This window comes from Apis mellifera, linkage group LG4, assembly GCF_003254395.2.
Source record: "Apis mellifera strain DH4 linkage group LG4, Amel_HAv3.1, whole genome shotgun sequence".
In the NCBI taxonomy this organism is placed as follows: Eukaryota; Metazoa; Arthropoda; class Insecta; order Hymenoptera; family Apidae; genus Apis; species Apis mellifera.
Window position 1 is genome coordinate 6962053 of NC_037641.1, and position 14578 is coordinate 6976630.

At 35.0% G+C, this 14578-nt stretch overlaps 1 protein-coding gene across 15 annotated transcripts in view; it reads left to right on the forward strand.

Moving 5' to 3' along the window:
• The window catches only part of LOC408810 (rap guanine nucleotide exchange factor 2), a 189905-nt gene that overhangs the window by 174240 nt on the left and 1087 nt on the right, over positions 1-14578 (forward strand). For 5 of the 15 annotated variants that reach the window (XM_016911575.2, XM_016911576.2, XM_016911579.2 and 2 more), the window contains 15 exons: positions 2973-3191; positions 3274-3626; positions 3712-4173; positions 4255-4547; positions 4622-4925; positions 5049-5280; positions 5350-5654; positions 5732-5916; positions 6003-6214; positions 6305-6536; positions 6599-6910; positions 6983-7300; positions 8452-8568; positions 10077-10259; positions 11535-11786. In XM_016911575.2, the coding sequence (XP_016767064.1) occupies positions 2973-3191; positions 3274-3626; positions 3712-4173; positions 4255-4547; positions 4622-4925; positions 5049-5280; positions 5350-5654; positions 5732-5916; positions 6003-6214; positions 6305-6536; positions 6599-6910; positions 6983-7300; positions 8452-8568; positions 10077-10259; positions 11535-11786 (3979 nt within the window). Of the gene's footprint in view, positions 1-1827; positions 2118-2972; positions 3192-3273; positions 3627-3711; positions 4174-4254; positions 4548-4621; positions 4926-5048; positions 5281-5349; positions 5655-5731; positions 5917-6002; positions 6215-6304; positions 6537-6598; positions 7301-8451; positions 8569-9256; positions 9435-10076; positions 10260-11534; positions 11787-14578 lie in introns of those variants that run through there. The other 10 variants (XM_016911580.2, XM_016911573.2, XM_006562692.3 and 7 more) reach the window with 10 other exon arrangements.

Sequence of the window (14578 nt, forward strand, 5' to 3'; positions counted from 1 at the left end):
ATGCTTGTACAGTGAAAATCACGAAAAATAAATAGGGATCATTGTAATGCGAGAAAAGATTTTTTGTTGGAAAAATTTCTGTATTGTATTTGAAAAACGATTTTTTTTGTGAAAATATATAATATTGTTCTATTTTAACTTTTATATTTGTGATGACATAAAAACATCTTTGATCCTTTTGATACTATAAAAAAATAGCATCTTCTAATTTTAGAATAATATATGGTTATAACTTTTTCTAATATGCCATTAAAAGTCATAAATATTATAATTATTTTAATTAGCTCTTTAAATAGTATATTTATAGTAATTTATAATTTGTATTGGAGTCTCTAAAAATGAATGCCCTTAAATTAGTGTACAAAACTATAATAGTACCTAATATACTATCTATTATTATCAAGATATAAATATATCCTATTCATTTTAAAGTTGTCAATAGCTAATAATAATGTTGTTTTAACGCATTAGATTTTTTTTTATATCAATCTTTACATCTCTAAATATAAAAGAATTAATATTCACAATTACTCATTTGAATATTTAAAATAAAAACTATTGAGATAATAAACATTCAAAACAGAATATTAACTTCATATCCTTATTTTCAAAAAAAGAATTTATAAATTAATTTATTTATCTTTTTATTATATAATTTTCTTAACGTTCTTCCAATCTTATATCAAGTAAATTAATTATGAATAAAAAAGTTCACCCATAGTTCCGTTTTCCCTTGCTAAAATTTTCCAATGTGGCGCTCCCGGATCGAAAGTTCGTTAAGGCGCAACGCGTGCGCGTAAGATGATCTACATTAGAGTGTCTTTCCCCTAAAGAGTCTGTGGAATGCACATCGGTGGCATGCACTGGTATGTCAGTGTCTGTTCGGTTGAGTAGGAAGAAACTGAATGAGAGAAGCAATTTGGAAAGTCTGTGGAGCAGGACAAAAGGAAAAGTGAGACATGGGCACGACATAACGGGTCGTATAAATCATCCGTCGGGTCGGCCAGTGGCCTTTAAGTTACTATCCGCTGTATTGGATGCTTTGAGCAGACCGGTACTCTTTTCTCCGAGTATCCTCTTTCTCTCTCAATCGCTTACCGACTGACGATTGACCGACCGTCGACTCCTTAAGCTCGTTTCACACGAGCGATTTTTATGAAACCTCACGTTACGTCTCATCGCAAGTTCAAATACACGCGCGAAAATTTTATATAATGTTGAATTGCTATGTAACAAACGAATAATTTTTTCATATAAAATGATAATTTCTTCTCTAGTTATTTCTGATCGATGTTAGATTGTCCTTATTTATTTATACATGATTATTTATACATGATTAATTATTTACAAAGAATGGTTTTATGTATAAGATTTCATCTGAATACAATGTAAAATATGTTTTAAAAATATATTTTTCGTAATTATCGTTTTCTTTAAATTTAAAGGAAGGAATTTATAAATCAATTCAATAATTAGAAACTATTTTCCAATATGTTTGCTATATCAGAAATACAAAATGAAGTGTTGAATGATGTAGAAGTTTCTACATAGAAACAGTATGTGGCAATAAATGATTATTAATGAGATGCAAGTAGGCTGAAGTGAAAAATTTTCTCGAGGACATTTTCAACGCGTTATCGATAGCAGTGTTTTGTTAGTGTCACGGTCAGAAGCTACAGGTGGGCCCCCCAATGTGCGCCCTCCTATTGCGACGGGCCTGGAGTTTGCCGCTCAGTTGGGTCACGTGACTCTACACTTTCGAAGGGAATGCCGGTGGTATGATGAAGGGTGGGGGAGGGACAAGAGGCAGTCCCATGTCCGCTACTTTGCTAAGCTGACGGCCCACGACACGGGGCACACCAAACGCGCCACGAGCTTCGTAAATGCACACAAAGAAGGTCACATCGCGTTGCGTGTATATACATTCGCATATGCGCTCGCGAATGAGAGTGGGTTTCGCGAGTTCGATCGAATTGTGGACAAGTAACGAAAAGAGAATGTGGTCGGATAGTGGTTGTTCTTTATATTATTTCTCGTGATCTAAAACACGGAAGAATAGAGTGTCGAACAAGTGCCATTATTAAGACGATAGGATGGACGCCTTCGGCATGTACCAAGTGAGTCTGATGATCTCCCGCGGCTCAAAATGGCCTTGGTTTACCGCGATATTTTCCTCGTTCTTAAGATTTCTTACGAACAATTCATCACTATGAAAGATCATAGATGATCGTTGATGGTTATCGTGGGATGACAGATGTCACGATGTTTTTGTTTAGACATACGTGCCACTATTTCTATCTCTTTCTTGTCGTGTGTGTTTTCTCTGATCGCTCGATGTTGCGTGCGTGATGTCATGTCTGGCAACCTAACCTAACTTAAGAACAGAGCTTGTCCCCATCACGCCCATTCCTGGTATTATTCCGTAAACGAGCACCGCTCGTAGTACCCATGTTTTTGTCTTACATGTTTCTTGATCCCGTTCTTTGCAGCCTCTTCCTACCAATTGACAGATCGATGTCTGTGGATGATAGATTGCACGTTATTCACGTAGGTTTCTTTTGTATGAGAATTAAACGGGACAGTACATTGATAATTTTATTGGACTGCACTATGCTATTGTTTACAATCTGTGATTATGCCGATACATTGTGATAAAGAATGTATTGCTTTGGATTTAAGATCGTCTGGCATGAACATTAATGTAAACACTTTAGTTTAGATATTTGATAGTGTAGCAATAACAAAGCGAATATGTTGATCATTTTTAATTAATGCAAAAATATCACGATGTATGTCAATGTTAAATTATACAAGATATAATTATATAATATATAGATTAATTGCATAGACTATTATTAAAACATTTTAATATTAATTATTGATAAAAAATGTGCAATATGGATTAATAAATGTAATATAATTATATAATCAATATAATATAATAATTAATTGGATTTTATTTTCTTATACAGTTTTCTCAAGGCCTGACAGGCAGGCCAGAGTTATACCAAAAGTCCAACAGAAGCAGCCATTCGAGTGACACAAGTTCAGCATATAGTGGTTCAGACACTATGACATCTGTACAAGGATCATTAGATGCAGATCCAGATGCAGATGATGTTGATCTATCAGGACTTGTTGAATCCATAGTGGATAGCGATGAAGAAGAAGATCTTGCGGAAAGCATGGATGTAATTGATTTTTTTTTAAACAATCAATTAATGTATTTTTAAATGCATAAACTAAAAATAATAAATTACTTTTTATTTATAGAGCTTGACTGTCCGTGATCCTGTCAGAGAATGTTTAGAAAAAGATCCTATGGAAAGGACAGAAGATGATATAGAAACACTCTTAGAATTCACACAACAATTAAAGGCCTTTACAAATATGACTTTGGCAGTAAGAAGAGCGCTGTGCGCTGTGATGGTGTTTGCTGTAGTTGAACGTGCTGGTATGATAGTTTTGAATGATGGAGAAGAATTAGATAGTTGGAGTGTGCTTATAAATGGTGCTGTGGAAATTGAGCATAGCAATGGAGAAATTGAACAACTGCACCTTGGTGACAGTTTTGGAATTTTGCCCACTATGGAAAGACTTTTGCATAGAGGTGTTATGAGAACAAAGTAAGTTTTATATTAGATATATATTATTACTAATATTCGTGAAATAAAAACTTCATTAACATAATTTATTTATTTACTTTTTTAGATGTGATGATTGCCAGTTCGTTTGTGTTACTCAGGCAGATTATTTCAGAATTCAACATCAAGGAGAAGAAAATACAAGGCGGCATGAAGAAAATGGGAGAGTAATTCTAGTAACAGAGTTAAGAGGTGCTTTAGATGGTGGAGCACGCAGGGGTCATGTAGTTATTCGCGGAACTCCTGAACGTTTAATGTTGCAACTTATCGAAGAAAACAGTATTACCGATCCTACTTATATAGAAGATTTCTTATTAACCCATCGAACATTTATTGATAGTCCCTTGTTAGTTGCAAGTCAATTGTTAGAATGGTTTGATCAAGCACAAGTCAGAGATAGAGTTGCTCGTGTAGTACTTCTTTGGGTAAATAATCATTTCACTGATTTTGAAACTGATCCAGCTATGATGGAATTTCTGGAAGCGTTTGAAGCTGGATTAGAAAGAGAAAAAATGCAAGGACAACAAAGGTATATTTTAATCTGAACTTATGTTCTTTTGTATAATTAGAAAGTATTTATATCATTTAATAATTTGTTAATAAATTTTAGATTATTAAATATCGCGTGTGCAGCAAAAGCGAGAACGCGGAATGTAACATTAGCAAGACCAACTAGGGACGAAGTCTTACATTTTAGTATTTTGGGGGGATACGAAAGGGGTTTTGGTATTTTTATTTCAAAAGTGGATAAAAAATCAAAGGCTGAAGATGTTGGTTTGAAACGTGGTGATCAAATTTTAGAAGTAAATGGACAAAGTTTTGAACACGTGAATCATGCCAGAGCTCTTGAAATTTTAAGGGGATCTACTCATCTCAGTATAACTGTTAAATCAAATTTACTTGGTATGTGGCATCTTATAGAAATAATAACTTATGGATTATATTTCTTTTATACGAGCAATGAATTACTGTTGTAGCGTTTAAAGAAATGCTTCAGATGCCAGATGATTCGCCAAGACCGCGGGGAAGAGCAAACAAATCCGAAATTTCAAGATTACAATCAGATCCACGTGCGAGGTTGTCTACGCATGTGGATACAGTAACTCCAGTAAATCCATTGAATCCTTTGGTGGGTGGTGTACCATTATTAATTCCTGATTCTAACGTTTCTCCGTGTAAAGACGCTAAAAAGGAACATAAAGGATTCATGACTCTTGGACCCAAAAAGAAATTACAAAAAGCTCTCATAAAAATGAATATACTGCCAAAGAATACTATTAAGTAAGCTGAAAATATGTTTTTCTCTCTCTCTTTTTTTTTTTTAATTTAAAAAAATATTTTAAAGAAAAATATTATAAGGAAAAATTTTAAGGATTTATATAATAATAAATAATTCATTTACAGTGATGGTGTACATGTAGATGATCCTCTTGCACCTCCTCATACACCACCGGGAACAGGAGGACTTGCACAAACTACTAATCTTTATCACTCGAAAAGTAATCCTGACCTTACATCATTGTATTGCTATGATGATTTAAGGGCACCTGACTATCCAGAACATGTTCTAAAAGTTTATAAAGCTGATCAAACTTGTAAATATCTTCTTATTCACAAAGAAACAACGGCACACGAGGTAGATATTTTAATCTAGAAAATATATATAATGTTTTCTATTCATAATGCTAATATAAGATAATTTTAGGTGGTGATGCTTGCTCTTCAAGAATTTGGTATAACTGAAGGTAGTTCGAATTTTTCTTTAGCTGAAGTTAGTGTTGGAGAAGGAGGTATGATTAAACAACGCAGGTTACCTGACCAATTGCAAAATCTTGCGGAACGAATTGGTTTAAGTTCTCGATATTATTTAAAAACTAATGGTATTTCGGAGACTTTTGTAGCAGACGAACAAGCGCCAGAACTCATACGCGAATCTCAGGTTCATTTCTTACAATTAAATGCAGTTGAAGTTGCAATTCAACTGACTCTACAAGATTTCAGTATATTCAGGTAAGTTAATGATATTATTCATTGTTTTTGCAACTTACTTTTTACAGAATAGAAATATATTTATATCTTATTATTAGGCAAATTGAATCTACGGAATACGTGGATGATTTGTTCGAATTAAAGAGTAGATATGGAGTGCCAATGCTCAGGCAATTTGCAGAACTAGTCAACAGAGAAATGTTTTGGGTTGTGACAGAAGTTTGTTCTGAACACAATCTTGTTCGACGTAGTAAAATAATAAAACAATTTATAAAAATAGCAAGTAAGTTTTTTTTAGCATTTACAAATATCGATTGAAATATTTATATCGTATAAGTTTTTCAACATTTTTTTATTTATTATAAACAGGGCAGTGTAAAGAATGTAAAAATTTCAATTCTATGTTTGCAATTGTATCTGGTTTGGGTCATGGAGCTGTATCCAGATTAAGAGCTTCTTGGGAAAAACTGCCAAGTAAATATCAAAGGCTATTTAGTGATCTTCAAGAATTAATGGATCCTAGCCGTAATATGAGTAAATATCGACAATTGGTAGCATCTGAACAAACGCAACCTCCCATAGTAAGTTTCTATCTCTCATATTTTAATTATCTTATTATTCAATTACCTTGTAAATAATAAAATAACGTGGAATATCTTTTCTCTTTTCAGATTCCATTTTATCCAGTAGTAAAGAAAGATTTAACATTTATACATCTTGGTAACGATTCTAGAGTGGAAGGTTTGGTGAATTTCGAAAAGCTGAGGATGATCGCAAAAGAAGTAAGAACGTTAACGAATATGTGTTCTTCGCCATACGATTTATCGATAATGTTAGAAAGAGGTGGCCAACCACCTAGTTCTGCCATGGTTGCGTTAAATCAAATGACAACTGGCAATCAAGGTAATTTAATTCGATTGTGTAAAAGTAGTATCAGATATATGATAATTCATTTTTACTAACAGTGTTACAATGTCCAGGAGGACAGACAGCTACGGTGAAAAGACGAAAAAAATCTACCGCTGCACCGAATCCGAAAAAAATGTTTGAAGAAGCACAGATGGTCCGAAGAGTGAAAGCATACCTTGCCAATATGAAAGTAATAACCGACGAGGAGCGGTTACACGCTTTGTCTGTGGAATGTGAACCTCACGCGGGAGCTGCCGCAGTAGCTGCAGTACCTCTTAACGCGAGCAGAGGGAGGAGACATCCTTCTCCTACTCTATCGACTACAAGCAGTGCCAGCAGCACTAGCGAAGGTAGAAAGAGTATACAAGGTAGGATTTTATTCGTTGAAATTCGATTTAAATTTTATAAAACGATTAGCATTGATTACGTTATAATTTTAGGTACAAAGTTCGGAGCAGCATCGCCACAAGCAGTGCGAAAAATGTTGGCGCTTTCCGATCCCCATAAAACTCGTCCCTACCAACCAAAACACTGTCCACCGCCGCTTCCAGTACCGGGATTGGCATTACATTCCAGCGGACTGGAGCCTAGTCCCGGTGCACCTAGGAGAGTAGGATCTGGTAGCCGAGTTCCTATGCATGAGAGATCCCATAGCGATACTCCTTCCAGTTTACCACCACCTGTCGATCTCAGTGCTGAAAGTAGTAGCGTAACCAGCCTGAGCAATCTTCAGCCATTAAGAAAAACGTTGACCAGTGGTAAGTTGATTAATTTCGACACATGAAATGGTTCGAAGCGAGATGCTGTCAATCACCGTTTGATATACATTATACATACATACACACACATGTACACGTGAATACTTTATAGTGTCAAGTTTTTTTTCTGTGTCTCTTATTATACATTTTTTGCTAGCTTTAGATCGATAAATCACACGGTGCTTCTTTTTTATTTTTCTTTTGAACGTTGTTTCATTGCGACACACGAAAGAGCAGACACATCTCGCGAAGTACCATTAAATGCACCTTTCATTGCTCGTGACCGTACACACTGGTCAGGTCTCGCAAATTCTAAGAAACTATCTCATTTTATATGCACGCTGCACAGCCGTTTACGCAATTCATAAATGTTCCATGTTTATATTTAGCTTATCCATTTTACACGCATCTTGTACGTCGATTACCGTAGCTCGCGCTTTTTTTCAATCAATATTATCGTCCCGTGTTATACACATCACGGTCCTCTGATCCCAGGGCGAAGCACGTCTAGCTTCTATTTAGAATAATCACCATGGGACATACGGACGCGTGAATCATCCTTCAGTAATTTAATCTTATTGCTAATAGTCTTGTTTATGTTTTCTTTCTAATCACTTTTTAATCAACAATTTAAATAGATAGTTAATTTCAATTTTTAATAAATTTTCTTAATACTTTTCTCAGTTCAAATATTAATTTAATTGTAGGAAATTAATTATCGCTCCTGGGAATCATCCTTTTGATGAAATCTCATTTTTCAGGCTACTAATATATATATATATATAACTTTTTTTTTTCAATTTTTCTCTTCGATATAACACGTAACTCATTTTATTATTAGAAATAGTTAATATAATAAGTCGTTTACAGAAAGACGATCTCTGGTAGGCGTGCATCGAAAAACAAACGCTGTGCGAGCGCGACTTTTAATCGCGATATTTTCGTAGGCGTTACTGGCGTGTTTGTTGTGGCTCTGATTTTTTCAAGTGAGAGAACGAGAATGAGAGAAAGAGAGAGTGTTGCGGATTACCATGCGTCTGATGAACGGGATTATAATAATTGTTAGAGTAATTAGCAGTTAGCGGGCGCATCAGGGCGAGTACTGGGCTAGAATGTGTAGTGATAGAAGTGTCTTGGGGACGTGTGCGTAGGTTCGGTGACGAGCAGTGACAGTGGTCACAGTACGCAACTGGACAGCCACAGCGGAAGCAGCGTAGAAGCTGGTGGTAGTCCACCGCCACCTCAAAGACGGCACTCCGCTATGCAAGGTACGTAAACTTGAACCAAAAGTGATCAAATAATTTCCACAAGCTCGTGCTCATTATTCCTCTTGTTCCCTTTTTTTTGCCCGCTCCGTAGACCGTAGTTTAGAAGGTAGAACCAAAGAAAGAATCTGGAGTGGTCCAACAAGATAAAATTGTCTTTTTTATTTATTTATTTTTTTTTAATTTCTTTTTTTACCTTTTACTTCCTTTTTTTTTTTTTTTTAAATTAAAAATCGTTATCGTTGTTAATGACACGTATATATATCGTGTATATGTGATTGACACAGTAAATTGAATTGCGTGAAATACGTTTCGTGCTACGATTGTTTCAATGAGTCTCTGTTTTCCTTTTTTTTCTCTGTTATAATCGCAAAAGTGATCGTATAAAAAAAAATTCTCTTCCTCTTTTTTTTTTCTTTTTTTTTTTTGTCAGTAGTGTGTGACGTATCGTTATATATATATTTTTTTGTAGTTAGTTAAACGAGAATGATTCGTTTTTGAAACGTGTGATATTTGTTGTATACGTCTCTTGATGACTATATATATGAGTATCCTTCGAGTAACTATCTATTTTTTCATTTTATTTATTTTTTTATTTTTTTTTAATTTTCTTCTCCTCCCCTCTCCCCTTTTTTTTCTCTCTCCCTCTCTCGTTTGATACTGAAGTAACTGAAATATTTTCTCATTACAGTTTGCCGTTACACACAGTCGTAATCCGTTTACTCCTTCGAATCATTCGTTTCACTGTCCGGTCACGATTAGATTTTAACGTTGAAAAAGAGAAACGTATGTCCCATGGCCACTCATCTTCATTTTTCTTTCTATCTAATGGTAGTTAAGATCAAAGAATTCCGTGCAATTTAAGCTGTAGTACGTAATATTACATATATATATATATATATACGTACTTTCTTTTTTTTTTTTTTTTTTTATATATCCTTTCCGGTAACATTATTTATTTACCGTTTAGCCGAGCGTTGCGCCGATAAAACGTATATAGGTAAACGTGCTTTATAGCCGCTTCTTCTATCCCGGGAGTTCCAATCGCTTTCAGTACATTTATCGCTTAAAGCTTTTTTTCACAGAGACTCGCTTCTTTACGCAGGGGCATTATTCATGCATACACGCATACATAAATATTTATAGTATATAACTTCGACCCAATTTTTCGCGATCTGTTACACTCTCGCGGCACTCACTCTAGGAATCTTCTTCCTTCACGTTTCACAAAGGAAGTCGAAGTTTATTTCTTTCCTCTTTTCTCTCTTCCTTTTTTTTTAAATTCATTCTCACGAATAAATTGTACAAATCTCGTTGTATGAAAACATTGTACATTTCTAAGATCTTTCCATCATATCCATCCTCCCTAAAAGTCTCTGTCTTTCTCTTTTCTCTCTCTCTAAATGAAATAAAAGAAAATGGAAGAAAGGAGGAAAATGATATCACCGTTGGTGTGTCATTGTAAATTTTGTAAAGAAAAACATTTCGTATGTGGCCTGTGTGTGGTGCAGGGTCTGTTTTGAGAGGTGGCGCACCTCCGTTCCCTCACGCGGTAGCAGTGTTACCTCCGCTTCCTGCCAACCACAACCAGAACCACAACCACAATCATCATCACCACCACCACCACCACCACCACCACCATCACCACCAACATTATTACGATCATCACCATCACCAACCCCAAAATCCTCAAGGTGAGTCCGCGATTGTCTTGCCTGTCTTGAGTTTTCTTTCTATCTCTCTTTCTCTTTCTCTCCTGCAACTTGGGCTGATCTCTCCTTTCTTTCTTTCTTTCTTTCTTTTTTTTCTCTCTTTTCTTTTCTTTTCTTCCTTCTCTAGTAGAAACTCTTCGTTCGACTCTGTGACTGCGTTGCTTCCGGGTAGAATTATGTGCATGAAGTAGTTTGTATTGATCATTAATATCTATGGATCTGAGTAGAGTGCAGTTAGCAATGAATGGGAAATGAGACACTGTACTAATCTCTTGGATACAGAGAGATAGAGAAATGGTCGACATTGATAATACCTATCGACCGGAAGCAACGTGTTGGGCTTCGAGGCATTCATTGATATATATATATATATATATATATATATATATGTATACACCGACGCTTAAATCCGTATTAATCGCTTGCTCGAAGGGTTGGCGTGTGCACGCTAATAATCACGTGAGTATCATTGCCTGCTCCACACGTGTACGTTGCAGGGAGGTCGTGCGTGCGTATAGAAAAAGGTGTGCGTTGCATCGATCGTGTGTGATCTCGGTTTTTATTTCCCTTCCCCCTCAACCCCTCGCCCCCCCTCTTTTTTTTGTACTTCCACCGCGTTTCCTCGGGATTAACGGAAAACCGAGGCTTCTTTTTCAGGGTATATATATACATACATATTAACTGGTTTTCTCTGCTTTCCTCTTCTTGGGTTGACAGTGAATAACGTGTGTGTTGTACAGTTTCCTCGTAAATCCGGCTCGTCTCTCTCTCTCTCTCTTGAGAAAGAGAGAGAGAGAGAAAGAGCGTGTTCTGAACGACCGCGACTTTTTCAACAGAAATAAATTCTACTTAAGATCGATGAAAGAGTGTTAGATACAGAAAGTATCTTCTTTTTTTTTTAGAAAAAGAATTTATTTTTCTTTAAGAAAAATATTTTCTTACTTTTTCTTTAAATAAAAAATTTCGCAACATTGATCCATCTCACATGATAAATCGTGACAATCTCGTCCAATATATTCATCTTTCGATTAAAATCATCTTTCAGACGTCTCGTGGATTTAATGCACGCGAGAAACCGTTAGCTCCAGAAAGGGAGCTAAAACTGTTGGACTAGTTTTCCAGTCGTGCTCGTTCAGAATCGCAAATGGCGATGAATTAAATGGCGGAGGATAAGGGTTAGAGCGGTTGGTTGTTGAGCAGCGAGGAATTGGCGCAGGGGTGTGAGAGATCGAGAGAAAGAGAGTCGAGGGTTTTCAGGTACTACGGGATTAGGCGTGGGCCTAGGAGTGCCGGCGGCTCTCCCACCCCCAGGAGCTGGGACTACGATTATGACGACCATGACCACCATGACCACCATGACGTCGATGACGACGATGCGTCCAGGAATCGGTAGCGCGCAGTGCCGTCAACCGCCCGCTTACAAAGTTGCCGCCCAGATGGCAAGGTTGCACAGGCTTGGCCGTGCCCACAGCCACGAGGGTGTTACCTACAGGAACGACCATGAAGATGGTACAAATGAAAAAAACAATCGCTAAAATACAATCTAATCTCTACCAAGTTTTTTTTTTCTCTCTCTCTCTCTCTAGACGTGTATATACACCTTTTTTTTTCTCTCTCTCTCTCCTCGAATTTATACGTTTAGACATAATTTTTTTCGAGTCCTCGAGACTCGAGCTCCTCCCCACCACTATCGATAATAATGATGATGATGATGAGAGGGATACCTGGAGTAGTGAATTTCGATAGTGAATCGATAGTTTTAATCGGGTTAGAAAGAAGAGATGTATAATACATATTCATATTGTTTGATACATATTTATTTGAGATTAATTTCATAATTAGAGAGGAGTTTTATTTTAGATTAGGAGTTTGATTTCGAGATTATTGGTATGCGTTATGAGTATTATAGTATCGATTATTACGACAGAGGTATGCATAACTTCTTCCTTAAGATTCAATTAGGATGCATAGGAATGAGTAAGTGTTGATGCAATGGATGGTGAGGATAGAGAGTGAGTTGAATAGTAATTAACGTTTTCTTTGGAGGAATGAGAATTTTAGTAAATATTTGTACATACGAAGGACTATTCCTCATAAAAATATTAAGTGTGTACATATATAAAATTTTCCTTAAACGAGTAAGTAATTTATATTAAATTACACTTTATTCATATTATTTATTCCCAAGTGAGAAAATTATTTAAAATAGTCGTTTAATTTTTTTATCATTTAGATAGATCGATTGGATGAATTATTAGTGAAATTATTATTTAAGATACTTTTAAATACATCAAAGAAATCAAAATAGTTAGTATATTATCGATAAATGCATCAATCTTATTACTTTTTACAATACATCAAAGAAATCAAAATAGTTAGTATATTATCGATAAATGCATCAATCTTATTACTTTTTATTGATGGATTATCAATGCACGGGGAAAAATGTTAATTATAATTATTTTTTTTTGTTCCACTTTTTTGCCACATTTATTATTTTCAAACATGCGTATCGATGTGTACATCTTTCATTTCGTGCTTTGCTGCGTCGAATGGAATCGTAATTTAAAATCGTCATGAAAATTTATGCCAACAATTTTTTTTAAATTATTTCACGATTACCAAATTCGTTCGATAACATTTTTCACCGTGAAGATCGACGAATATCGACGAATATCGACGAACTCGATTAATTCTTCATGATCTGCACGGATCGTAGGAATAGAAAGCTCCAACGTAAAATTATCAAACGAAACACGTTTTGCGGAAATTTTCTTTCTTTCGATGAATGACTTATGCTAACGAGACACAATACGCCGATCTCTTTCCACCTTTAAGACACTTCTATATCGATCGAGTACAAATGTATGTATGGAAATCCACGCACCAAATCGATCGACGATTCCGGAAAAGAATCGTCTTTGTTTGTTGTTCGATGTACTACATGTTTTTCATATATTATCTCTCCTCGACGATCGCAGCATACTGTAAATAACGACCCATATACGTATTGTTCCACTTGTACATTTTTAATGCAAATTGCCTGTGTGTGCAAACCATGCATTATCTGTGTGCATAACTCAAATTTCGTATTCCTTCTCATATATTTTATACATATATTTATATATACATATTTGTCTCTCGATATATTTCAATTTTGGTTTCTTATTTTTATTTTCATTTTTTTTTTTTTTATTCTTTTTAGCATCATCCAACGTGTTCATTTATGTACAAATAAATACGCATCCTTGGCCAGGAATTTGTTGCATCTCGAACGAATTATAAATTGTATCGATGTGCTGTTTTATGGCTTGTTACGACCGAAATCGTCCGATTCCCGAAGGATTGCAATTTTATGTTTCACATTTGCATATTGTATAGTCTCGTGTATCATCGTGTCGAGGCATGTGTCGAGCTTGCTTGCGTTCCAATTTTTCTCTCTCTCTCTCTTTTTTTTTTTCTTCTATTTGCACGTCATGTCACTCCACGATCCTTTTTTATTCGATTTGATTCTCGTGAATATATATATATGTATACGTGGAGGGATTTAAAATTAATTGAAATTCAAATCGAAACCGATCGTCACAATTATTTTTTATTGGCTATCATAAAAATTTATTCTAACTAAATTCTACGGAATTTACAGAATATACACGCAGAGTAATTCGTAATAGAAATTACGTACCGTTTGTATCCTTTTAAATTTAAATTTAAATTTCCATTTAAGTCTCTCCTCGAATAAATAGCTCTTTTTTACAGATTTATTTACAGATAGCTTTTCTACGATAATTTGATAGATGTAATTCTTCCGCTTCTTTTCAAACAAGAACGTCTACTTTGGCGAATATAATTTTTATTTCTGATTCCTGATTTTTATTTTCATCCTTTTTCTCTAAAGAGTTTTCTTATGCTAGTATTGAAATTGTAGTTTCTGTACGAAATCTACGTAAGTACGCATCGATAGATTTCACGCCGATTTAGATGATATATTTAGTTAGAAAAATAGATGAAGAAATAGAATACTATAGAAAAGTGTGTAGTATAATTCATCCTATAGCTTTAATTCGTAATATTCGTAGTCTTTAGAAAAAACATTCCATCCAAAGTTCAGAAATTACAATTTTTGAAATAATTTATAACTCTCTTTCTATTACACTGAAAAAAAAAAATAAAATAAATTATAAAATTGAATATAGGAGGTATTACCATTAAAGATTCAGCCAAGGTAGACAAGATCTATAGATCAAGTCGTAGAGTATACTTGCTCTATAATAAAAATAAGCTCCAAATAAGAAAAAAAA